Raw genomic sequence first — 27,452 nt, forward strand, 5'->3', positions numbered from 1 at the left:
TGTGAATTAAATTCTTTATTACAAAAAAGGAAAAAAAACAAAAAAAAACATAGATGGTGTTTTTTTAAAGATATTTTTGTCTAAAAATAAATATTTTTTATGGAATCTTGAGATTAGCCAGTGTGGCTACTGATTTTTTTCTAGCCACAGTATAGAAAAACAGTAGCACCAATAAATAAAATGATAGTTAAATTTTCTATAATCTGGGGCAGAAGAAAAGTTTACATATATAAAAAATGTAGTGTCTAATTAATCACACATATACATAAACATATATATATATATATATATATATATATATATATATATATATATGTACATATATATACATATACATATATACATATATGTAGATGTATAAACTTTGCGGAAAAGGAATGTGTAGGGATGAGTGTTAAGATATTAATTAAATAACTGATCATGCTATTCACTTTCTCAACAATTGGGGAAGATTGGTTGAAACAGAAGAGTTAAAAATTTATACATAACAGTACAAAAAAAGAGGTACAACTTATAAATAGTAAAATTAAATATTAAACAAAGAATACTGAAAAATACCTAATTTAAATTATTATTACTTTTTAATTTCTAATTTTAAAGGGATATTAAACAAGTATATAGAACGTCACCTCACACAGCATGAATATGTACATTTCAGTTATACATGTGTGCACACGCACACACATCCCCACACAGACACACACACATACAAACTGAATGCATACCATATTTCTATCAGCTAGAGGGGGATTTTATAGTGGTTAATAAACACTCATCAAAAGCTGATTTAAGGCCGGTTTTTCTTGCTTTTCTGTAAACAGAGAAGCATTTGGCAGGATTCTGACATGGACCAAGTATAGTACCCCCCCCCCCAAAAAAAAACCAGAGACTGAGAAGCAGGCACACATTCCAGTCCAATGAAGGCAATGAGACGCAACTTTCCAGGTACCCAGATTAATGCTCTACATTTGCAGACGCAGCTATGCAATCAGTCTCCAATAATGGATTGATAAATGTTCTGACAATGCCAAACAGATGGCCAGACAACATTACATGTCTTAAGAGAGGGATAGGAAGGGAAAGATGGGGAAGGAGAAGGGCAAGGAGGATCTCGTACTGGTAGGGAAAGGAGATGCTGGGATTCTGTCCCATACACCTCTCAAACATATACAGAGTCATTCTCTTCAGAGTTGATTCACTAACTTCATAGCAACCAGAAACTTACAGAAGCATCACATATACACCATACAGCAATAGCCTTCCCATGGCAGCAATGCTGATCTGGACTTAAAGTAGCTGTATGGCATGCTGCCTGGTGATAGCCCAACAAAGTTCCATGTAGGAAGAAAAATGGGAATCCTGTCCTTGCAGATTCAGTGGCATCCAGCAGCCTCAATGCTCCTATTGTATTTGATCTGGGAATGCAGAAAGTTTAACTGAGAATGGTTCTCAGAGGTTGTCCAACTGGTATCATTTTGCATTTCCCAGCAAAGCAAGATGAAGCCATGTAATCTTTGGACAAGTCAAATCACTTCAGACATCCATAGATGCCTTTAAAAAATCCGCCCTATCATCTACTGTCCAAATACCTATTAAATGCCTGTTGACCTGGGAGATGCTTTGGTGTTTCAAGTGTTTATATGCAAGGCACTGAGAATTATAGCTTGATTCCCCAAGAACAATTATTGATTGCTAAAACTGAATCTCAACAAATCAGATTGGCTGATCCAAGTCCCATATTCTAAGGCAGAGTTTCTCAATCCTGACAACTTTAAGTTGCATGACTTCAACTGCCACACTCCCCCATGGCTGAGGAATTCTGGAAGTTAAAAGTCCACATATTTAAAAGTTGCCAATTTGAGAAGCATTGTTCAAAGGACATTTTCAAACCAGAGTTAAATGGAATCTTGCCAATTGCCTGGTATCAGAGCTTTGTCTACTGTCTTGGAAAGTTACATATATACTGCCTTGGTTACAAACAGTTATAAAAACACTTATTTTGGATCTACCGTATTTTCCAGCGTATAAGACGACTTTCTAAAGCGCGGAAATCGGCGCCGAAGTCAGGGGTCATCTTATACGCCAAGTCATCTTATATGCTGGAAATTACGGTAGTTTACGGCAGATAAGACGACTTTCTAGGCATGGAAATCGGTGCCGAAGTCAGGGGTCGTCTTATACGCCAGGTCGCCTTATACGCCGGAAAGTACGGTATATGCAAAAAAGAAAACCATCATTTCTCCCCCTTTCATCAGATTTACACTGGCTTAGATTTTTGATGATGAATCAAAATCCAAGCATGTTAAAATGCTATTAACCCTGGGACTTAGATCAATTCTGTGTGCACCTGAACTTAAATCTTTTTGCATAGAAGCACTTAAGGCTATTCAACTAGGTCCCAAACTGTTACCAGAATAACACAGCAATCAACCATTCAAGAAACTTAACAGAAAAAGCTTGATAGCCTTCCCCAATCTGCTACCTTCCAGAACTATTCAACAGCAATTCCCACTTTTCTCAACCTATTTGCCTTGCTGATTCAGAATATTGGCTCTGAAGTTTAATAGCTACAGAAGGGCTTGGATCGAGGGAGGCTAACCAAAAGCCTACATTGCTGGTCTGTATAGGTCAATGGGGAAACTGGGTAAAACAATCACACTTTATAATGTCTACAATGGGCACTTCAAAAGTAAAGGTCAAAAAGTCAAGGTGAATTGCCTAATTTGGGAATAGGTACAACTTTAAGGACAGAAGGAAGTATGGTGGTTTTGTCTTCCTTCTTAAATCTTTTTCATAGCAGTGTTATTTAATATTATTTCAGCTCATGCAGTGAATAACTGGACAACACCTTTAGAACTGCCCCAAAATCACTCTGCTCCTCCCATTCCCCATATTATCTGTAACTTAATTGTAGAATCTTAAGTGAGGAAGTCATGAGGGTTGCTTTAGAATGCAACACAAGGTCCCTCTTTAATTCAGAAGTTCTTCTGTCAACACGGGGAGCAGAGTAACTCTGGAATTCAGTGTAGACCCCCACTGACCCTTCATGCAAGTCATATCTGGATGTATGGGCCAAATTAACCAGATATTATTGACAGTGGGGAGACTCTATGCTATTTTTTTTTTTTTTGTGGTGGAATAAGTCCTACATCACAAGTCCAGCAAAGAACACTGTGTCTTAATATAATTCATGATACAAGACTGAGAATAATAAATTTACAATGCTAAAAGAGTAAGCTCTCCCCAGCTTTTCCCTCAAAGGCCCAAAATGTAACAAGCCAATTTTAAACTTATTAGGCACAAAAAAACCCCTATACAGTTGTATGTAAATACCCCCTCACTCACACACACTCACACGTCCTGTCTATTGCGCATATATACTTTAGATTAATATCCCTTTCCAGAGAAGTTCCAGAAGTATCTTCAGTGGCAGCTCTGTGCATAATGATAGTTGACAGTGCTGGTTCAACTGCCCGGCTCTCTGTTACTCCCCCCTTCTTTCCTCTGTCTCCTTCTGCCAATATAACATCCATTATTTAAGGGCCAACAGGGATGGCAGGTTTCCAGGGATGCCTCCTTGAGCTGACAAGTCCAAACGTCAGCCATTTCCCATCATTAAGGCCAAAACACGTTATCTGTGGCAAAATGTTCCTGCAGCAAGTCAATACAAAAATATACACCAACGCCTCAGCGAAGCCAGCAGATTGTGAGCCAGATTCAGAAGAGATTTTCAAGAAGAAGAGAATTTGATTGATTCATTGATTCCAGCATTTAAGAGTTATTTCCTTGACCTTTTGACCCACAGTATTCCAAGGTGCCATTTTGAGAATCCCCTGCCATCTCTTTTTTCGCATAAATGTTTCACCGCACGGGACTGGGGCAGGAGAGTGGGGAGAGGAAATGAGACCAGCAGGCTTTAGAGGGTCAGACAGAGTATGAAGAATATATTGAGCAGTGTTGACTGGAGTCCAGTCGTAGTTTCTTTCTTATGTCCCAAACAGCCCACTTGTGTCCACAGCAGTTGAGTATATCCAGTGAAGACACCAATAATGTTAGCAATGTTTTAGAAATTCAGTATATATACATATACACATACATATTTATATACATATACATATACTTCATGTGTATGGGGAGTCCCAAACATATATCACTCCACTCTCCCTGGCTCTATATCTTAGCAGCATGAGAAGGAAAGTTTTTCTGTAAAACCAGTTCAAAACCGAAAGGTGAATCCTGCGCGGGTCCTCAGGGAATGTTCCTTCCAGAGTCTATCGTCCATACTCAAAAGTGCTGTGCGCTGCTGATCCTTCATTTTTAGTGTTCATTTGAATTAGTGTTTGTTTTCAATTTCTGACCAGGTGAGATGTCAGGCTCCAGAACCAAGGCTGCTCCCGCACTCCCTTTCTTCCCCTGCTGCTCACCGCCTTGGTTTTTCACATCTGTGAAGGAGAGGAGAGAAGGGAGGAGAGATTATGTCACTACAATATGTGGGAGTCTCCAAACAGATACGGCATTAACAGGTGAGAAGGAACCTCTTGGGTTAAAAGATTAGCAAAAGTGTTTTGCCACAGAATAGATCAAAATCCTATATAGCAGTGTTTCTCAACCTTGGCAACTTTACGATGTGTGGACTTCAATTCCCAGAATTCTCCAGCTAGCACTGCTAGCTGGAGAATTTTGGGAGTTGAAGTCCACACATCGAAAAGTTGCCAAGGTTAAGAAACACTGCTATATAGGGACCAACAAGATTTGCTCTTTAAAAAAAGAAAAGAAAAAGCCACTGCATTTCCTCCAGTTTTCTCCCCACAGATAAGAATACTATTAAGAACTCCTTCATCTCCAAGGTTGGTTTTTTACATCCTGGCATGACTCTCACTCGTACCTGTATAGAGACAACCTACCCTGTTCGCCACACTAACCTCTTTTTGCTGTGTGTTTACAGAGGTGCAGTCAAAGCAAGCCGGGGTGCCCTGTGCCAGCAAAAGGGGGAGAAACAAAGAGCTTAATTCCACTGCTTGCAGAGGCAGAGATTAGTGCCTAAAAACACAGCAGCAACCATAGCAGCTGTGCAAAAACCAGGAAACGAAGAGTCAGCTGTGCCCTCTGAGTCCAGATTTCCTCCCTGCAGTGAAGAGTTCATTTGAAGCAGCCGAGCAGCTGCCAAAGCCAAAACAATCCAACCTATCTATCCTCTGGCACTACTCTGAGGGCAACCTGAACGCTGGCCTTGGTCCTACGCTGGGGCAATTTCTTAATCAGCCATTCCTCCCCCCTTCCTCTTCCCTTGGGAATAGCATGGCACTTACTTCAAGATTATTTCAAACTTCTCATTGGTTAATTTGAGGGGATACTATAAAGGTCAAGGTCAGACAAATGTCTGGTTTCTCTCCAGGGGCTACTTCTGCACGGTGAACTGTAACTCAAGAAGAGCTGGCTCTCTTCATGCTGCGGTACTAGGCATCCACACTCAGATTACAGATCTTCACATGTTTCCTCTACACATGCAGCCATGTCTCAAGTCCTTTCCCAGGCAGAGAACTGAGCTTCATGATATATATATATATATATATATATATATATATATATATATATATATATATATATATATATATATATATATATATATATATAGATATATATATAGATATATATATAGATATATATATATATACGCACGTATAAAGCCTAATACCATCAGCCTGGCTCTAGGTGAGCATTTCTGATGTCCACGGAAAGGTAGAGCCTCATGCAATATTCTCAGAGATCTAATCTAGTCACAGCAAACGTGTTCTGCCTTTTCAGAACCATACTTAGGGGTGGGTAGGCTAACGTTTGCAGCCACAAAGCAGGTAACTCAGATGACAGTATGCCATCTGCCCGACACCGGGTAGAGTATCCATCTGGGATACATATCCTGGGTTTTTACTTTGACCACCTGAGCTTTAGCCAAGGTATTTTTCCAGGCAATTCACCCTTCTGAACACACAGAAATAATACAGAGAAAGAAAGGGCTAATCATGCACTCTTCTTAAAAAACACACACTCTAGGGTAAAAGAGAGGTGCAGGAAAGAATGCACGTCTTGATTTATGACTCAGTCCCACATAGATTTAATCCACTGCAGGCCTGTTGTAGAACTTTAAAAATGGATTTAGAGACAAAATCTTTGTTTTGAGGCAAAAAAAGACTGGCAATCTCATTGAAACAGCCCTTTGCATTATACAAGGACTGCATAAAAGTCTTTGAGGATTTCTCCGGAGCGCTAGCAATGTGGAAGGAGCCACCTTGTTCCCTAAGAGGTGTATTCTAAATTATCTATCATCACCCTACTGACAGACAGCTCAGTTCAACTCTGCCAGAACAAGGGAAGTTTTAAACTTTAGGCAGATTACACCATCTCTTTCCCTCTTGCCCGACTGGCCAAGCAGAAGAAAAGAAGAATAATGGCACTAGAAACCAGCAAAAGCTAATTCCTTTCTGTCTGTCTGTCTGTCTGTCTGTCTGTCTGTCTGCCTGCCTGTCTGTCTGTCTGTCCACCTCTCTCTCTCTCTCTCTCTCTCTCTCTCTCTCTCTCTCTCTCTCTCTCTCTCTCTCTCTGTGTGTGTGTGTGTGTGTGTGTGTGTGTGTATTGAATGAATATGTCTGAGAGAGTAGTATGTGGGGTTTATTTGCTGTTTTTCATTCTTCAAGACACAAACCTGCAAGTGCGCTCGTTTAACTCAAGCTGCTTCGACTTGCAACGTGAGTCTGTGAATTTGCAGGAACATTTACAGGTCAGGGGATCTTGTTTGTACAAGTGCTTTCTCCTTTCTGAGCAAGGTTCACAGTGACTGCAAAAAGGCAAAAGGAAAGAGGTCTAAGCTACAGCGCTTTAGCGAGAAGAAATGTACACATGCAACACCCTACACATTGAAGCAACCCTTGCCCCCACCCCTTACCCCCCACTCCCAACACTGCACGTCTAGAGCACTGCTGGGAGGGGGGGGTTGGACACTCCCAAAGGCATTCCAACACTTACTTGCAATAGCTTTTTAAAAGGCAGAAATGGGCTCTCTGCAACTGCACAATCCACAAATCCTGCATTAGTCCAATTTGCAGTGGAAAGGAGAGCCTCCTTATTGTTAACTGAGGTCTCTGAGCCAATAGCAAAAAAAAAAAAAATACTCAAGGGAACTCTTTTTTCTACAGAGAAACCCCCATCTTAAAAAAAAGAGAGAGCGAAAACAAGACTTCAGAACCCAGCTGCTCCTATTCAAGTTGCGTTGTTTTCCATACAGACTGAATCAAAACAGCAGCTCTTGAAATCCTCCCCCCCCCCACATACACCTGTATCACCCCACCAACTGAGAATTGCTGGAAATGCAGGATTTAGTGAATTGAGATACAGAAAAGACAGAGAAAGAGACAAGGCTCCCAATTCCAGCAGAGAGAGAAAGAGAGAACAATCCCCAATTTTCCCAGAATCCTCTAGCTCCCCTCTGGTAATGGTTAGTAGTTTCCATCAGACTCCATACACTCACACACAGGCAAACATGCATGAAAGACAAGTATGAAGCTCTTGTTGCCACACCAACAGGTTTACAAGTGAAGGCCAAGAGGAAATTAATGGAAATGGGTTGGGGGAAATCATGTAAGAGCATTCTAGGGGAAAAGCAAGAGTGGAAATAAGAGAAATTTGCCTGTCCCTTTAGGTCACTGTGCCTTCAACAACCAGAATAATCCCAAGCAAAGAAAAACAAAAAAAGGATCACAGCTTCTATATGTTCCCCAATGTCCCCAAACTATAGTGCAACCACGATAACAAGTGATTTGGAGATGTGAGTGAAAATTATTTGCTCCTTTGATTGTTTAATTAGATGTAATGCAAGCAGGAGTTTTGATTTGAGGGGTGAACAGAAGGAAATGGATAAAGGGCAGAGTCTAAAAGCACATGATGCAAAAACGTACAAATTCTGTGGTTTATACCGGCCTCTCTTGCGCTTTCTTTTTTGACCCTTCCCCTTTTCTCGCTTTGATTTTCTGGAAGAAAAACAAAACAAGCGAGAGAGAGAGAGAGAGAGAGAGAGAGAGAGAGAGAGAGAGAGAGAGAGAGAGAGAGTGCACAGGGGAGAGAAAAAAGGAAGAAAAAGAAGGAGAAGCTACCATATGCACTTAGCTAAAGCATAAGCATCTAAACTGTAGAAGTCCTTGGAGTTGAGGCATTTCTTCTTTCTCGCTGTGAGTTGTTGTTTTTTTTTTATGATGGGTGGCCATATAAATCTTTTAAATGAATAAATTTGTTTCTGTACTTCACACAACTCTATCAAAAGTTGAAACCTGACAAGACTCTCAACTTCCCTTCCAGTTACAGATAGGCATGTCTCACTTCAAATACGACCCAGCCTACAAAAACTCTGTTCCTTTCCTAAGAAAATGAAATGCCTTATTTTGGCTCCAGTATGGGCCCTAAAAATTAGTTCTCTGCTCCCCAGAGAGAATGGGCTCTCCAACCTCAGTAAGGAAGGAAGGAAGGAACTGGGCAGCCCTTAACAATGGACAAATGTGCTTCCGTGTTGCACCTGCTTGTTTTATCCTTTTCATTTTGACATGTACAAGCTTTACCCTCGGCAAATTATTTCTGAGAATTCCCACTGGAACCATCAGAAAGCTCCTTTGAGCTGTTCACCTATAGGCAGATAACAGTGAAAGATAGGAAGGTAATTCTGCATTCTATGAAAAAGGAGGTAAGCTACTAATATGCAGTTCAGCCTCAATTGCTCTGCTCTGCTCTTGGAACTTAACTATGGCCTGTCTGAATCCCATTATTATAGGGGTTGTCACTAACATCCAAGAACTCTGTGAGCTACTACATATAGGCAGATGACCTCTGATCCCTCCCACTTGCTGGTACTAGAGGTTTAAAATATATCCAACTTCTACACTGTGAGGTAAGGCAATGGGGCTAATCTAACTATCATTCCTTGGAAGATAACACAACTGTATTTTTTAACAGAGAATCTGAGCCCCCTTCCCTGCTGCAAATGCCACAGAAAGTAATGTATAGGTTTGATTTTCACCCTTTCATTAAAAACGGTGATCCTAAGAAACCAACTCTACTGAACAGTCTGCCAGTTCATCTAATTCAATATTGTCTACACTATGCGACAGAGTCTCTGGTAGGTTTTCAGACAAGTGATTTCTTAGCTCTGCCTAGAAAAACCCTGGGACGTTCTGCAAAGCAAATTCCTACCCACACACATTAAGGTCTTCCTGTGTACTTTTGATAATGTGCACAGACCTAGAGCAGCAATCCCAACCAAGGAGAAAACCAGGTGAAACTTAGCACCTACTGCTCCAGCAGTAGATTCTGAGAGAAATGCACGTGGAAAAATGCAATATTCTTGGGACAAAACCTAATAGAAAAAGTACTCCTTTCTTCCTAGAAACAGTTTATTTAAACTTTAGAAGAAGGAGATGCTGTAATAAAGGAGGAAGTCCCTGAGGTTAATGGACAGGATGTGCCGTGGATCTTGTTCAAGCCTCTTGGTTGGCATCAGTTTTTCTCTCCTAACCACAAGCAAAGTAAGCATCACAAGAACACAGAATTACTAGCAGGGCAGAGAAAGCATGTTTACGTCAGGAAACTTTCACAAAGTTTTACATTCATTAATGCCACATTCATCCAGAGGCACACCATGAAAAAAGGCATCAAGCATTAAGAGGAATTTCAGCTTAACCCAAACCAGAGGAACCCGATACCGATATGGAGATTTGCAGAGCAAAGTAAGCCACCTGAAGGAGTGGAAAGCTATAGTCCCAGAGGGAAGACTGTGGCCACGGTGCTCACTCAATCACAACACTCTTACATCTCTGAGTCACTCTGCCATTCAGCTGAATAACATGTGCACCAGAAGAGTATAAGCCAAGCTAGCAGTATTTCCCCGGGCAATCCACTGATGGCTCCACAATGTGAATTCATGAGAATTCAATTAAGCTAGGACATGTATGAAAACAGCACAACTAACTAAAAATATCCTCCCCAATCCCCATTCTCTCTCTCTTTCTCCCCCAGCTTCCAAGCCAACTCGCAGACCATAAACCAACTTAATATACCCTCACAGTGCATACATGCATTTATTTTTAAGCTAGAAATTTAAAAAGTATATCCATATTTGATTAGGCTGGCTAATGTATAGAGAAGAATTCTATTTTATCATTCAATAATACCACACAAGTCTCAAGGTAGATGTCAGTTTCACATTACAAGATCAGCTACTTCCATTCCCACACACAACTCATCTACAGTCACCACAATGCAGTATTTCCAGATGCTTTGAACTACTATCTGGTTGGCCCCAGACTGCAACACCAATAGCCTGGGATAGATATTCCAAAAGCACTATAAAAGGCACCATGCTGGGGAATGCTGGCAATAAAATAACTCTCTTTATTCCACCTTTCATGATTGATATGCAAAGTTAATTCACATCAGAACCGTACCCACTCTTTGACTGGGCGTACATGACTTTTGGATCATGAAAGGGCAAAACTCCCTTGTTCTAAGTGAGATAGTAGAGCTTCCATGCACAGCCTTAATGTTAGGTATCTATGAAAGTTGCTGAAAACATCAGCAAGTTTTCATCAAAGCAGCAAAGAGATGGGAGGGCAATGGGGTCAAATGCATGTGAAGGAAAATTTCAGCTAGAATCCAGTTGAAAAGGGATAAAAGCTTTCGGTTAATTCCATGCTGTTCCTGACATATTTTTATAAGTAAACAGTTTCAAAATGGCCTCAAAGCATAAAGGAACCACAGCTGTCAAAGCTACATGTGTGACTGTAGCTAAGAGGAATGGATTCGAGATATAATTCTTTAGATGAACACTTGATTTCTTTAAAGAACAGCAACAACTAATTCTTATTTGTAGTGATCTAAGAAAGAAAGGAGGGAGATCACCAGCACCAATTTAGGGGAGGGATATAATCCAGGTCACTTACTTTTCTTGTATAATTCTGATTTCTTTCTTTGGTCTACAACGGAAGAAAAGAAAAGCAGGATTAGAAGAGAACTAGCAATAAATATAAAGATCACATCCACGTTTTACCATGCCAATTTCGGCAGAAAACTTAATAAAGGATGCTCTTCTGCCTTCCAGCACTGTCTGTTTCAGCCTTCCAAATGTTCCAGACTACCAATTCCATTATCCTTGTCCACTGGCAATGTTATCTGGCAGCACAAGCTTAAAACCCATAGGACTATCTGGTTATTGAAGTTGGCCTTAATTATGACAGCCAAGGGCAGAAAAGAGAGCACATTTCTTTCTGATCAAATTAAAACACTATTCAGATGTTATGCCTAAATCTATGCATTAAAAAGTCGTATCTTTTGGCCTTGCCCCCAATATCCCCAGCTCTATTTCCCTTTGCCCAACATTGACTAAATAGCAAAATCTGAAGGGAGATTTTGTACATATTGCCATGAAAATGAATATAACTTGCGTTGACATCAGAGCTCTGCCTTATACGGATCTATTTATTATTAGATTTATATCCCACTGTTATTTTGTACAACTCAAGGCAAAATATACAATGTTTCTGCCTTCTATTTTTCCCACAGTAAACCTGTAGGGTGATTTAGGTTGCAGAGAGTGACTGGCCCAAAGTCACTGAACTCACTTTCACATCTAAGAGAGGATTAGAACTTGCATTCTCTGGGATTCTAGTCCAGCACTTTAGCCATTGCACCATTGCACCAAAGTAGCTCTCTTGATTGTAATCATGTTTTCGTGATCATGTAAACTTATAATACAAAGGTTGGGGGCTAAGGGATCAGAGCACCTAGGGACATAGGCAAAACCCAACCACCTGTTTACTCAGTTGGAGCAAAACAGCAATACAATGTTTCTTAACTAGCTGCTGGTTCTCAATTGCACCTATCCAAAGAATGTACTAAGCAGCCAGTGAAATTTCCATGACAGAGATTGAGAGCATGTAAACACACCAGATACCCACACATTCATTTTATGACCCAGATGCAGACCCATAAGGAATGCTTCTGTTGCTGAAGCAATGTTGATGTAACTGAGGTTTCTAAAGAAGAAAAGTTAAAGCCCTCCTATTACTGTACAGTAAACGTACATCATCTGTCAATCAATATAGATTAAATTACCAAACCTATGGCTAGCAAGGAAAAAATCCTTCCCAATATAGAACAAGACCACAAGATTTTGGGTGAATAGGTGGATACAGGTAACCAGCTGGGTACTATTATTGGTATAATCGTATAATCCTTCTCCAAATTCAATCAGAAAAGCTCTCTGTCCTCACCTGCATTCACATTTACTGTGCTGCTGGAAGCTCATTGGATGTATATGCTGGCTCTGATAGGGTTTGAGTTTCATGATCTAGAAGGAAAGAATGCAGTAGAAGGGAGAAAGAAAAAAGAGGGACAGTGAGTCGCATTCCCAAATGGGTAATGTTCAACAGCCATCTCACAAAACAAATAAGCAAAATAACGATAAAACAGAGGGGGCAAAATGAAGGCTAGATAAGTTAGCATTCTTACGCTGCCATCCTATCCTCATTTTACCTTTTAAACCAGTATTTCTAAAACTTGGCAACTTTAGGATATGTGGATTTCAACTACCAAAATTTCCCAGCCAGCCATGCTGGGAGTTAAAATCCATACATCTTAAAAGTGTAAGAAACACTGCTCTAAATTCATGGGACTCAGTTTTGAGCAGGAATGTATTGGAAAATGCTCAAAAACAGTAAGAAATGCCAAATTCCTGATATGAATCACCATGCCAAAAAAAAGTACAATTAGTCTTCATTTAGCAATCACAATTGGATTTAGCAAATTGGTTATTAATCAAATTGGTCATTAGGTGAAACCATGACTATGTTTATTATCTCACTTCAGTTTTCCTTTGCTTTACAAACCCGCAAATTAGATTGGTGACAAAGTATCTATTTTTCATCCCTATAGTACCTGCAAACAATCACTAAATGAGGCAGTCATTCAACAAGGACTACTTCGTAAATAGGCCTCATGTCCACAAGTTTAAAGGTTAAAAGATTTTTTGCCCTGCTCATCAAAACAGATTGCCTTACGAAGTGGTCTTGGCTAACTCACATAGATCCTTTGATACCGGTATATAGATTCTAACATTTGGATGTTATTTAAAGAGAATTAAGCAAGGTATATATAGAATAACAGATCTGGGGCAAGTAATCTGTCTATTTAGTTTATCAGGCAAACTACCTGTTAAAATGGTTAGAAAGTGAAGCACACACAGGAAACAGAAACTTGAAATGTAGGTTGTTATTACATGAGTATATGATCTCTGTGTGTACATATATATATAGAAGTATAGGCAAAAAGTGGTCTCTGAATTTTCAGGGGAAATTATATTCAGGTTTAAATGAATGTGAAGCATCACTTCATATTACAATCCTTCCCTTTGGAGAACATGAGAGCATCACAATAGCCAAAGCCGCATGTATAGTTCTTGAAATAACAAAGGCCACCAGGGCAATTACTTTTCTGTTCTGTTTTGTTGGGGGGAGGGTTACTTTTGTTTTTGTTTTTATATTTAGGCTGCACTTTTTATAATCTCAGAAGCAGTTCTGACCTACTCATATTGCCCAAGAACAACATGACCTAGTCACGTTACTCTGGTCACATTAAAAATAGGTAAAAGCTAGGCATGTCTAGCCTATTGAAAAGAAGGATTGGGGGGGAGAGGGGAGATGACATACTAACAGTCTTTACTATTTAAGGAGCTGTCACAAAGAAGAGGGGATTTATTTATTCTCTAAGGGCAGAAAGTAATGGATGTAAGCTTGTTAAAGAGAAGTACCTAAAAGTAAGAAGAAATTTTCTGACAGTGAGAACAATTAATCAATGGAATACCTCACCTCCTGGTGCTGTGGGTGCTCTATCACTAGAGGTTTTCAAAACTAGACTGGACATTTACCATTTAACTGGGATAATATAAGGCTCCTACCTTGAGCTAGGAGTTAGACTGGAAGACTTCTGTGTCCCTTCCAGTCCTATAATTCTATGATTCATCCTTCTCTATTCTTTCCACACCCAACAGATACTAGTGCTTATATTAGGAGCTGGATGTGGTCGAAGACCACCAGTTGATCCTTCCCAAATTATAAAAACCATCCATTGTGGAATTTGTTAAAGAAAACAAGACAAAACTGCAGGTCAAAAGTTGCCTTGACTGTTTAACCATAGTCTCACCTCCATGGTGACATTGTACAGCTCTGTAGGCACACATTCTAGCGCTTCGTCATTACAGCATCCTCCACATCTCATCAGGGCCACACAGGGTGGTTTCAAGATGTATTCCACCTCATCAGGATACTCCTGGAAAATATCTACCATGGTCTCAATTGGCCTGCAGACACTGCGCTCATAGACGGTCATAAATGGGATAACTAGAAAACAAAGGGAAGGGAGAAAGGAAAAGGAGGGATTAGTTACACTTATTCTGTGAAGTCTAACATTAACATTACAATATAATATACACATAGACTTAAGACACAAGGACCACTAAGTCTGCCCCTTCTACTGGATTCTTACCCAACAGGCTCAGCAAAATACAGGCTCTCAGTAAATGCATTAGCCTACTTAAAATGTACTTAAAGGCTAAGAAGGCAGACTATAGGGATTGTGGATGAGCAAGATATGATGAATCACTGACAAGTTTAGCATCTGTCTTGTCTGAATTTTAACCAGCTAGACATTGAATGCATTTGCAAGAGGGAAATAAAAATGATTCACAAGACCACGAATCTCGTGGCATGGTGGCAGCTTGTTAGAGAAGCTTTACCCTGAAGTGAATGGACACAGAAACTGGTCATTTCAGAAACTCAGAGGTTCCAACACAGTGTCCCTTCACATGTAAAATACCTCAACTCCTATTTGATGTTAGCCTAACAGATTCTCTCAAAGGTACAGCTGTCGAGCAGGACCAGATTCAATTTCCTCAGAAAATTTTCTGCAGTGGGAATATCACATTTTCCAGGAATCATCACACAGTGCCATGTAGCTGGAAAATATGCTTCTTCCTTTAACTTCTGGCCCTATACTACTGCCAAGACTATACAAAAAGTAGCCAGAGAAGAAGCAGAAGCTCATTCTAGACTCTAGTCAAGCAGTTTTCAGCACAAAAATCAAGGAACTTAATGGGAGGGAAGGTCCTGCTCCCTTCCATAAACCCACGCCATACCATTTCCTGACCTTCTCCAAAATGTTTTAGTTTTAGTTTTACTCCAGCACAGAAATGCCCCTCGTTCGTGTTTCTAAACTACAAGAAGCAAACAATCACCTTACTCCCTCCAAAAATGTTGTCACCATTCTGGGTTGGGCACTCTGGCTGGCTAGCAAAACATTTTCATAATTTCATATTTACACAAAGGGCCTCATAATTTGCTTCAATTATTGTAGAATTTGATATGAGTAATTCTGGATTGGATTGAGGTACAATCCAATTGAAACTACTTTTGAACTTTGAAAAGCTCAAAAGAACTTCAGTGGGCCTTATTTATTCCGGATCTACCTCATTATGATATTTATTATTAAGTTCTAATGTTAGGTGTTTAGAATAGATTATCTTCTTCAATAAAGCGAGGGAAGTTCTACTAGAGAAATTATTATTTTATTCCAGCCCAGCCACCAACATCTAGTTCAGCCTTCATCAGTTACCAGCCAGCGTGGCTAATGGCTGAAATTCTAGCTGTCATGTCCAAAGCATCTGGACAGCCCACAGTTAGCGTTGAGAAAGGCTGATCCAAATATGCAGGAAAAGGTGCATGAAACTAAAAATCACTCCAGTCCAATTTTTTTATGCAACATTGGGGGCGGGAGAATGCAAGGCCCCCAGCCTTAACAAATTTATACATACATACAAACACACACACAATCCTACCATGACTAGGCTAAAACTAATGATTCATTGCAAAACTGAAGCAGGCGATAGAGACGCATGGCTCAATGCAAGAGTACAAAATCTGTCTTCCAAACAGAATAAGAGATCTTTTAAACAAAACAAGGGCTTCTGCCTGTTCCTCCAACAGGCACATTAGAAGTAGCTAATGGAGTCCTTAGAGAGGCAGGAGATACTGTTTGACCTAAGTGTTTTTTTTTGTTTTTTGTTTTTTTTGCCTTCCAAGGCCTGCAGTGTCTACGTTGATAACCCAGTGTGATAAAAAGCACAAATTGCTTGCATCATGGAAAAAACAGAAACCAGTAAGCGTTTTGAACAGTCCTGAACCTGTGACAAACCAGCATAAAGGTTGCTCCACTGAAGCGCAGGCACGTGCTGGGAGTGGGGAGAGGGAACGAGAGACAGAGTGCTCTTGATAATTGCGGAAAGTTAATTCTTGGTCATGTGGGACTGAGAAGGCCACCATCTGAGGAGAAGCCTGCCCGGGATTTCTACTGGCTGCCCAGCCTAAGTGCCTATTTAAAGAGACAGTTGCTCAGAGAGAGAAAATGTGTAGTGATGGGCGATCTCCAGCTCAAAAGGAGCACTTCCATCCACAGCAACCTTCTGTCCAGTCCAAGCTCTAGCAAGACTTGTGGGATTAGTGTGGGCCAACTCCTCCTTATTCCCCTTCAGGCTGACCTTAACCTTAAAATGCAAACTGGAGAATTAAACAATTTAGTGTCTGGGAAAACTTGCCGGCACATAGCCAGACATGTAACACCTTGCTGATTATTCACTTCTTTCTGAGCATTAAGAGCACAAGAAACTTTGTCATAATAACGCTGAGTTGAAAGTATTATTATCTACCTCCTTATGCATCTGCATTCAGAAGAAAACTAATGGACAAAGACAAAGACTGAGCATCTCAAACACTTGACCCTCATGCTGTGAAACAAATTTAACAGGTTTTTTTTCCATGTAATGAAATCTTACGACCCACGTACACACTGAAGGGGATGTATCCCCAAATAGAGCTCAGTATGAAAGTCATGGGGTACCTACTGTCTTTGCCTGAGCAACTAATTTACCCTTTAACTTCATCACAAACTATTTATTTATTAAATTTACGTACCACCCATCTCGCCATCTATCTAAAGATAGCTAAATGGCTGTCCTAAATGATTTAGGATTTTTTAAATAATCTGTGGATCATCCAAAGAGATGCATCCTGTGTCCACATAATAGCTGGCAGACATTTAGCATCTTCTACAGAGTTTTTATTTTTGCTTCATCACTTTCAAATGTATAAATATGAGAAGGGGGAAGGACAGTGGGAGAATTATCAACTTCTAAAAACTGATAATTATAATGGTATGAAAAGTGAATAGAGGCACCTTCTTATTTCTGAGTTCTTTGCCTATTTCCTATGTAAGTATGAATTACATGAAATTTAGGTTAGTATCTCAATGATATTAAACACAGAATGCTCCCTAGAATATACCTAGAATACTAAACTCCATTGCCGGCACACTCCATTATGATAATAATTCTAGCAAAAAGCATTATTATTCTTCCTCATTTGGAAGTAACGTTCTTAAATTAACTTGCCAATCTGTTAGCAACAGAACACTACAAAAGCAGACTCAATGCAGCCACAACAACAGGAAAAAAAGGTAAGAAATTGCTTCGTTGCTTTCCAGAAATCATGGGTGCTCCATCATTGGAGGTTTTTAAGAAGAGACTAGATAGTCACTTGTCTGAAATGGTATAGCTTCTCCTGCTTGAGCAGCGGGCTGGACTAGAAGACCTCCAAGGACCCTTCCAGCTCTATTCTATATTCTATCCTTTCATATGAATGATATTCAAACAAGAAAAATGGTGCAAAATAACAAAGTACTCTAACTATTCTAACTTTTAAGATACAAATGCAAGAACAAAGGAAATTAAGAGATATTTGTCAATCTCTATTTAAGAGAGACTGGTCACTGATACACAGCAGAAAGAGACAATTACTCAGTTGCTGGCCTTCTCATTTGCAGTTTAGCATGTAATAATGTGAAGTCTTAAATAGTGCAACTTGATCATCTGCATCTTTAAAGCTTCACTATGAGTCCCCTCAATAAGCTATTCTATGATCCCACAGAAACCTCAGATCTTTATACCTAGTTGTGCAACGTTACTGCAGCAACTGTTTTGCAGTTGCTTGCTAATCACATCTCTTGATATTCAATTATGTCAATCAGATCAGGACTTAGTCAGAAAGCCTGGTTTTATCTGGCTACTCGTTGACTAGGTGACATAACGCCTAACCTTTAAGCAGAAGGAAAAATGTAATTATGATAACCTGCAAAACCCTGGCTGGCCTTTTCTGAAATACAGCATTCCGCAGAGTTTGTATCAGTCCCGGAGCTCAAAGAAATCCAAACAACTCCTTTGTGACAGACTAACACCACAAAACACAAGCCAATGCTTGAATGTTATTCATGCATTGGCAGTTCAAGATAAAGGGCCAAGCAGTTTAAAGATCAACCTGCCATGAAGTTGTTTTCTCACATACACAGGAAAAGGAACCACCATGTATTCATTTTCAGGGCAAAAAATGTTAAAAGCAGAACAGCAATTAGATCACAATATAAGGGTGTGCTCTTACAAGTTATGCTCCCCTGAGACTCTGACAACACTCCTGCAAGTTCACCAGGCCAAAAAACCTGATTGCAACTGAAACTAACAGTGGTAAAAGAAAAGGCCGCCCCCTGCTGCTGTCTAACTCTAAGAACAGCAGCAAGCGCCACTCCCTGAATGCCCCAAACTAAAGAGATTCCACAGTAGAATTTCACACTGTGGACAGCAAGTTGTTTGCTGTGGAATCTCCCAAGTTAGGTGAACTTCTACTCGCTGAAACTTCAAAGGCTGTGAGGATTGATACTAAGTTTAAACTGGTGCTCTCTGTACTGTGGAACAATAGGTGCTACCCTCTTGCCAGTAGCGCATTCCCTAAATCCCTCTCAATTTCTTTACTGTAGTATGCCTGGTTTCTACATCTCCTCCTTTCCTTCCTTCCTGCCACATATTTTGCAAAGTACTGTATAAGATTTGAAGGTTACTAAATATTTTCACAAATTATGTTTTTGCTCAGGAATTTCTTTCTGAGAAATTTCTTGCAAGACCCAAGTCTAATAAACGTTTGGCTAAAAGACAAATGCATTTAGGCCCACGCTGCCAAAATCAGAGGATCCTGGCTCTAGACATAACAGAATTTTTTGTAACAACCTACTTCAACCTAATAGCTTCCCAACTGCAGCCTCCATAATCACCATCCAGTGTGGGCAATCATTTCCACAGATGCAGATTCAGGACATGGCTGATCTAAAATTTTAAAAGCACAATGGAGCTTCCATTCTATTCCATTTTTTTTTTTGACATACTCAAATAAAATGTCCAACAATGCAGCAAGTGCAGTTGGTTATAAATGGCCTATTTGCAAAAATGCTCCCAGACTCTCTTAAGGTGCAAGCAAATCTTCTAAACACACCAGCAGCAAATGCTGCACATATTTATGCAGAAGAAATCACCATTACTTTCAGTAGGGCATATTTCCCTATAGGCATGTAGCACTGTGGCCTTTAAAAAGATGGATCAACCTTCTCATAATTGTTTCTGAAAATTATCTTTTCAGGTGGCCAGTACCATGATCCTTGGAAACTTAAGCACTGATAGTTTGGTAACTTTATTTTGTATCTGAGCAAAACAACATGGGTCAAAGGTCTGTCAGCAAAAAGATGAGAGACAGGAAATTTTCAACGTGACTTCACTTTGAAAATCATGGTAAATTCCTCCAACTATTATTCCCAGAGTTGCTGAGATGGCTGATCTTAGTTTTAAGTAAGGTTTTAAAAAGACTAAAATGCCAACATTCCAGTCCAATATATTCTCCCTGACAAGCTTCTTTAGTTGGATAGTCTCCATGTAGATTGAACTCCTGCCATTCACAGCCTGTGTGATCTGCAGCTGTACACTTAACACATCTGGGTTGATAAGGTTGTTCTTTGAAGTTTAATAAAAACATGGTGTTATCTCATTTCTCCTTTAGAGCAAAATACTGTTGTGCATAACTGCAGCTGCTTAATAAAAAAAAAATCCTGGGAAATCTTGAAACTCAATATGTCAAACCTGGCAACTAAGAATCCCCCACTGTCTTCACTTAAACATTTTCAGTGTAGTCATGCTGGAAATCTTTAGTCTACTTCACTTCAGTTAGTGAAGTCACTTCCATTGTTTCTGTCCACAGAATTACAATCCAACACCACCGTCACCCCACACCCTCACATAAATTCATTTTCCAAATGTTAGCAACGTAAGTGAGGATTCCCTCCCCAGCGGTCCAGCTAATGGGCTGGTGCCCGTTCATCTCCTCCTCTTCAAATCATCAGCACCTTCTTAAAGGGACCATTATATTTATCAGGGAATTTACCAGCACTTACCTTCACTTTGTTGCCTGTCTCCATCCCCCTGGGCAGGAGCAGCCTGCAACACCTGAAAAACCAACATAGAACTAATCAGAACACAAATCGGGTGCCCTCAGCCTACAAACACTGAAGCTCTTTTTCGATCTTAGTTATTTTGTAGGTCTGAGTAATAAAGGTCAGAATCTGTTGTACTTTGCAGAATACAAAAGGAAACCAAAAATGGCCTATGCCAATTATGTTCTAATATCCATTTCTCTGCAGAAAATCCAAAGGAAAATGCACCTGAATTGTGAACCAAACATTTCTTGGAAATATGGAACCTAATGGAGACTTTTTGCTTCTGTTTCAGTGGTGGTCTACAAAATATACTGTACATGACCAGATTCCATGTCCAGCTACTTTTTAAAATGTTGTATACCATGCCAGCATCCCCACTTTGATTCCATACACCTGGAAAGTGCCAAGTTGGCAAACTGTGGCTTACCTGTTGTCTAAAAGGTTAAATAATCATTGACTTTTGAAATTACATTTTATCTGGCTTACTACATTTAAGTTGCTTTTATGATTCAGTGCTAATGGAGCTATTTTACAGGGGAAGATACTATAGAAAGATATCACAGAATTTTCAGTGCCTAAAAGGGAGCTAAGAAATATACTGAGACATTGGGGAAATGTCATTTTCTAAGTATGTAAGAAAAAGTAGATTTAAGCTATTATCATACTCTAGACAAGGAAGATTCCCCTGGGATATAAATGTGAGAAAGCAAGATCTCTATTTAGTAAGAATCAATTTAGCTTATATGTCTGCTTTCTGCACATGGGACAGAAAGGAGAACTCAAAAAGTTTTCTTGGATAGCACTCTCACTTTTCTAGGCAGCGGAATGATCTGCTTTAAAGCATTTATTATTATTAAGATTAAAATCTACAACACAAACCTGAACAGAGGAGATGACTGGCAAAAGAGAAAACAATATTGGTGACATTCTAAAAATGACATGACAAGGAATCTGAATGTCAGTGTTTCATACCTCTGAGGTACTTAGCCAAGGTCATTACCACAGTTTCAGCAGAGAGGAAGAACCAAGGCCCTTCTGATTTGCAAATTATGGAGTCTGGAATCAGCCAGTGGATTTCAAGAGCAATCCAGCTGGTTCACTAGGCTGTTAGCAACAGGTAACAGAGGTTAAGAATGCAATGCTGCTCATCTATTTGTTGCCTGGTATCCCCTACCTGATTTGGGACATTTCCAAGAACTCCCAGCCCACATGGCCAATGATTAGGAACTCCAGGCGTTGGGAGGATTGATCTACTGGATGGCCCAACAGATAGAATCACTTCGATCTGCAGAGACAGGAGTCTGGCAGCACACAGGTGACAATGTTCCTTTTTAAGCTGACAAGATTTTTCTATCTCTGTGTGAAGGTCACAGCAACTTTACAAACAAGGTAGGGGGAGTCAAAATTTAATCACTAAGGCCTTCGTGGGCCAGCAAGCTGCCACAATCAGTTCTGAGCACAGCTTCTGTTGCATCTGAAAGACGCTTCAGACAGGCAGCTCTCTGGTGAGGTGGCAAGTTGCCACAGCTCCTTGTCAGGCAGGTGTCCGCCCATTTCTCTAGCATCGCGTAGAGCACGTAGTCTTTATGAGCCAGCAGGCTGTGGCAGGCTGTCCTGGGATTCCTCCATCTGCAGGATGAGACTGTGGCAAACATGCTGCCCACAAGTGCCCTGACTGAGCAGCTAAGCATGCGGCCCTGCCATAACTTGGTCAGGGCTCTGGGAAAGGAGACACCCCCAGCTTTTATTCTTCAAAGCCCTGCTTGGGTCCTGCGGCATCAGCTAGAAACTGTTCCTTACTTCTGGCCTAAAGTTGCCCCTGAGGTACTTCTTGCTGATGCTTCTTCACCTTTTCCAAAACAGTTTTCTCCTTCTCTCTCTCTCTCTCTCTCTCTCTCTCTCTCTCTCTCTCTCTCTCTCTCTCTCTCTCTCTCTCTCTCTCTCTCTCTCTCTGTGTGTGTCTGTGAGGATCGATCATTTAGGAAAGAGACCAAAAAATCACTAGAAGAGATTCCAGATCGCAAATAGGGACTTGGTATGGTCTGTGTCCATCTGTCTCTTTTTTTCTCTCTCTTTCAAACTGCCTGTCAAGGCTAGACTATTTCCCCGATTAGCAGAAACTGGAAGCAGTATATTCACCAATCAGACAAGGAAAAGGAACCCCATTAGCCATCACGTACAATCTATTCACACCATTGCTCATGCCATTTGCCTTTGAATCTAGGAGCTATTTATACAGCAGAGTCACCTTGAATCCATTTGAGAAATCTGAAGGTTCATCTCTGCTCCTGTGCTGATGAATTACATTTTCTCTGGCCAACGCTCTGACGGTCTCCGTTAACCCAAGTATCAGGACTTAGATGAAGGGTCTAAATGTTCCCTGTTCCCATCAAAGGAAGGACAAAACAAACTTTTCTTCTCAAGGGACAAGTGCCCGTCTGAAGGTCACATTGCTTGTACCCATCTCTTTTCCCTGGCCTGAGGTTTTACTCATTGTTTCCCCATTAAGACACTTAATTGTCTCCTGTTAGGAGTTTTCAGCAGCACAGACAGTAGGAGAAATATCTCTTTTAAGGCTTGAGCAACAGCAAGTTGGCAGGGAGCTGGCAATTCTATTCTTATATCCTACTCATTCCTATATGAAGCAAGTAAAAGGTTAACTCAGTACACTGCTTCTACACACACATACACACACACACACACACACACACATACTTCCTATTCTTTCACATCAAAACCATTCTTTCTCTAGCTTTCTCCTCCCCCTCCCCTTAATCTCAGCAGCCTCATTAAAAGAGCTTTGTAACTGTTTTGGACTGGAGCAAACAATCCAGCCACTTTGGGAGGGCCCCTGGGACTAGAGTTAAAAACCCATGCCAGCCTAGGTGCTGGGGGGGGGGGAGAGAAAACCTCTTCTAATTTTTTCTGCCTAAATGCTGCAGTTCTCCCTCTCCTCCTCCCCCTGCTATGCACTCTAAGGAGAAAGAAAGCGCAATGGCCCAATAAGGGAGGGATTTCTGACATGGCACAAAGAAGGGAGAAAACGAGTTCAGAAAATGAGTAGGATACATCCGAAGAGGGCTGCTGCAACATCCACTTTTTATCGGGAAGAAGATTTCCACCTTCAGCTGCATAGCTAAAAGGAGGAAGGTGACTTACTGCCTCCCCTCAGAGGAAGCAGCTGGGCAGTAAGCAGGAGCCCCAATGTGGCCTGAGCAAAAGGCTGATGATGGCTGTGAGATCATTAGCAGTCTGGTCACACGCTCGTGTTTCCACCCTTTACTGTTTGATCTTTGCTCAGTCCTACCAGAAAGATGTGTTGAGAGGGAGCCCCAGGACTTGCACATTGCAACAAACTTAGTACCGGTATCACAAAGGATTACATCAGGGGACTAAGTATTGCCAATGTAGCAAAACTAAAGGCAGGCAGGTTTTGGATTGGATCTTCAGTCTTTTCATCCATGGGTCTTCTCACCAATAACACATGCTTCACTCCAAGGGTAAAACTTTCAAAAGTGATTAATCACTTGGGGGGGGGAGACACTGCACCATTATTACAGCCAACAGATGAACTGTTAAGAGGAAATCAATGCCTGCAATTCCATCACCTGAGTTATGAGCTCACAACTTACATTAAGCTATACTGTGACTTATCTGGCTTTGACCGATTGCTTTTTTTGAATCCAGCCACTATGGTGTGTCAACCATGGGTTAAAACTTCACATAATATATAAAACTAGTTAACTATGACTTTATTGAACAAGTCAAGGCTGGATATGTTTTATTTATTTATCAATTTTATTTAGCTGCCCATTTCACCAAAAGCAACTCTGGGCAGTGAAAAGGAATCCAATAAAGCAGTAAAATAAATAAAACAATCAGCTCCTAATACCATTACCTTACAATTAATAAAAAAGCATTAAAGCTATGAAATCAGTTTGCATTATATATTAATAGAGATTAGTAGTCCCTAATAACTTAAATTAATGCTATCTCACTTTCAGCAAAAGAATAGACTCGTCTTCCGCGCTCCCTTAAGGTGCCACACCGCACAGAATAATTTAATTCTCTTCTTACCAACAGTTTTTTTCCTTCCATGTTTCCAATATAGTTTAAGATGTTTCAAAACTTACTGGGGTCAAAAAGTGCAAATGCATTCATTTTGTGCTCCCCAGGGATTCATACTTCATATACTGTATCTGCTTTGGCTTGGTAATATATAATATTATAATATGGCACCTAGCAATTTACCCAAATGATGGTGGGGTCATAAGAGTTGAGGATCCTTTCTCTACTTATTTGGGGGGGAAAGTCATCTATATTTCTGATCATTCCATCTATTCTCCCTCTCTGTATTTTTTAATATTCTGTTTTTACTTGTCTTCACAGTACTTCATGCATTAATCAGATTTCTTAATCTAGTAGCATCCAAAAGTGCTGGTGGAAATCTCCTATCACTGGCCAGATTGTTTACGATGACAGAATCTGTAAATCCAGGCTGAGTAAGCTTGGTAAAACCATATAACCCGAGGATCATTTTAAAAATCAAGCATAGCCATCTCAGATTAACCTGTTCACACGTTTTCTTCAAAAACATCTCCTGTCCTGTACAGATAAATGTGCTGCTGTCACTCGCAGCAAAGCTGGACTTGAACAAATTAGCTTGGAACGCTTGTGACATCTAACCAGACAAATCTGAAATGGCAGATATCTTACATCTACGGCTGAAAAAAAAGTTATAACTTTTTCTACACTCTTGTTTAACTTTGATGCCATCAAGTGACTATTGGCTATAGATGACAAGATTTTGTTCCAAGACATATGAAAAGTGGCAAAGGGCAACTTTTGAAGTGGGGGTTTTAAGACTTCACTTCTCTCCCTTAAATTTCCAAAGGCAAACAACCATGGGAAATTAACCTGCATCCCCTTTCTTTCTTGTGAATCAACTACCTAACAGCAAACAGGAGCTAAACCCAAACAAACGCTACAACCATCCAACTTATTTGATTCCTTTAAGGAGCAAATCAAAAGCTCCTGCTAGTGGGGTCTTCGGGTAATGGCCTTTACCGTACTTTTATAATAAGGAACCGAATAAAGATGAGAGGAGTTTAGAAGCGGGAAACCGTATAGAGAAGCTCTTATTTATGGAAACTCAGCAGGGTCGTTCCATCTGTAAATCAATCTGGAAGAGCCACAGAATTCATCTGGCGGTCTTTGATCTCTGTTTGCTTTTGCAAGCCAGGAATTTTGAACTCCGGTCAGTAAACCTGCCTAACTAAGGCAAACAAGCCAAAAACACCGCTTTTGCAATATCAGGAGGAGCAGGGGGAGGGAGAGAGCGCAGCGTGCGCTGCCGTTGCCGCCGCCGCTGCTGCTGTTACAAGAAGTCAGCCTATATGCTCCGATCAGTAACGTGCCTCCTCCGTAGGGCGTCCTTCAAAAACCAGGTTTCCAAACTACCCAGTTCCCCAGACAGGAAGAGAAGGAAACCTACTCGGAACGGTCTCTAAGCCTAGGCAACACGCAAGAAGGAAGCCAGACCTGCCAGGGTGGGCAAACAGCTTCTGATCTTCTACTTCCTCCCCCCGCCCCCCCCCAGCCCTGCGATCGCACGCGCAGGCCCCACGCGGGCAGCGCAGTCAGCTTAAACGCCACATAACGTAGGGCTTTGCTTGCTCGCTCGCTCGGCTCAAAAGGGTCGGTGGCCGGTCTTTTGTCGGCAGCCCCGAAGAGCGCCGAGCCGAGATAGCCGCGTGCCCTCACAAGGTCAACCAAGCACCGGCGGGCTGAGCGCGAGCAACCCGACCGGAGGGTCTGTCTGGCGCCTCCGGATCCGCTCATCCGACGCGCGTGTGGGCTCCCTTTGGGCCCCCCGCTATCACCTCGCGCTCGTCACGCACGTTCAGCGTAACATGCGGCGAACAGGCCACGCGGAGGAGGAGGAGGAGGAGGAGGAGGAAGGCTTCCCCGCCGCCCCAGAGATCCTCCCGCCCGCCCCCTTTACCTTGGCGTTGTGGAAATAAAGCAGCGCCGCCAACCCCCAATGGATCCAAGTGAGCAGAAAGTTCATGATTCCAGGAGCGAGGGTGGATTGGCTCGGTCGGGTTCTCTGAGCCTTCTCTTCTTTGCTCGGCGGTCGCTGTGATCAAGCTGAGGGGTTGAAGGGGGAGGGGGGAGAATATTAGACTCTGGTTTCACCCGTCCATAAGCTCGGCTCTCCCGAGGCCCCAGAGGCGTAGTTTGTCCTCGGTTTGCCGCGCGCTCGGGGTCTTCGGCTCAGCTCGGTTCCGATCCGGAGCTTCTCCAGAACAATTCCCCAGCAGCACAGCGAATAGTAACCGATTTTCCTCTCCAGGCACACTCCAGCCCTCGGGGGCAAGACACCCCACGCGAGCACGCTCGCTCTCACCACCACACAAGCACCGGGGCAAAAAGAAAAACCGAGACGAAGAAGAAAAGTTTGCCAAAACTTTCAGTGCATTTTTTTTCTCCCCTTTCCAAGGTCTCGGATCTTACAGCTGCTATGACTCGCTGCTTCCCAGCTGAAGTTGGATGGTTGGGTTTGTTTAACAGCTGTTTTAGGAAGAACTCTTCATTCAGCCCGGTTCGATTCGGGCCCCTTCTTCTTGGCTTTAAAAACTTCCCTCCCTCCTTTTTTTTTCCACCAAAAAGGACAAAATCCAAGTTCTTTAAGCGAAGAAATTTCTCGGCAGATCAGGGGAAGGGGAATAAATAATGGGCAAATAGAAGAATGAATCGCAGATTCTCAGAGCGTAAGGGAGAGAAGGAAGAACTCTGGATCTCGTTTCCCTGCTCGATCTCGCTTCCTTATTATTATTATTATTCGTTTAAACCGAGAGAACGTCTTCACTTTTATGCCAATGAACGTCTCCGGTCTCGCTCAATCTCCCTCTCGCTCTTGCTCTCCCGAATGGTAGGCGGAGTAGTGGAAGTGCAGCCTGCTCCGGGTAGCGCTGTCTCTCGTTCTCTTAAGCTATGGCACTCTC

The 27,452-nt window shown here is 41.3% G+C and overlaps 1 protein-coding gene across 9 annotated transcripts; it reads right to left on the minus strand.

Moving 5' to 3' along the window:
* Positions 1–27,452, minus strand: VEGFA (vascular endothelial growth factor A). 9 transcript variants are annotated; one of them, XM_039342735.1, is made up of 9 exons: positions 26,450–27,452; positions 20,404–20,455; positions 14,233–14,429; positions 12,306–12,382; positions 10,977–11,009; positions 7,968–8,021; positions 6,701–6,832; positions 4,923–4,973; positions 1–4,442 (listed from the first exon to the last, which is right to left on the minus strand). In XM_039342735.1, exons 1-8 carry the CDS (start codon positions 26,513–26,515, stop codon positions 4,940–4,942), a joined length of 645 nt encoding a protein of 214 aa, XP_039198669.1. In that variant the 5' UTR covers positions 26,516–27,452; the 3' UTR covers positions 1–4,442; positions 4,923–4,939. The 9 variants fall into 9 exon arrangements, with proteins under 9 accessions (XP_039198669.1, XP_039198667.1, XP_039198672.1 ...); XM_039342733.1 differs by having other exon boundaries at positions 7,950–8,021; XM_039342738.1 differs by lacking the exon at positions 7,968–8,021 and having other exon boundaries at positions 26,450–27,446.

This window comes from Crotalus tigris, unplaced genomic scaffold, assembly GCF_016545835.1.
Source record: "Crotalus tigris isolate CLP2741 ecotype Arizona unplaced genomic scaffold, ASM1654583v1 scf7180000017812.1200847, whole genome shotgun sequence".
Classification (NCBI taxonomy): domain Eukaryota; kingdom Metazoa; phylum Chordata; class Lepidosauria; order Squamata; family Viperidae; genus Crotalus; species Crotalus tigris.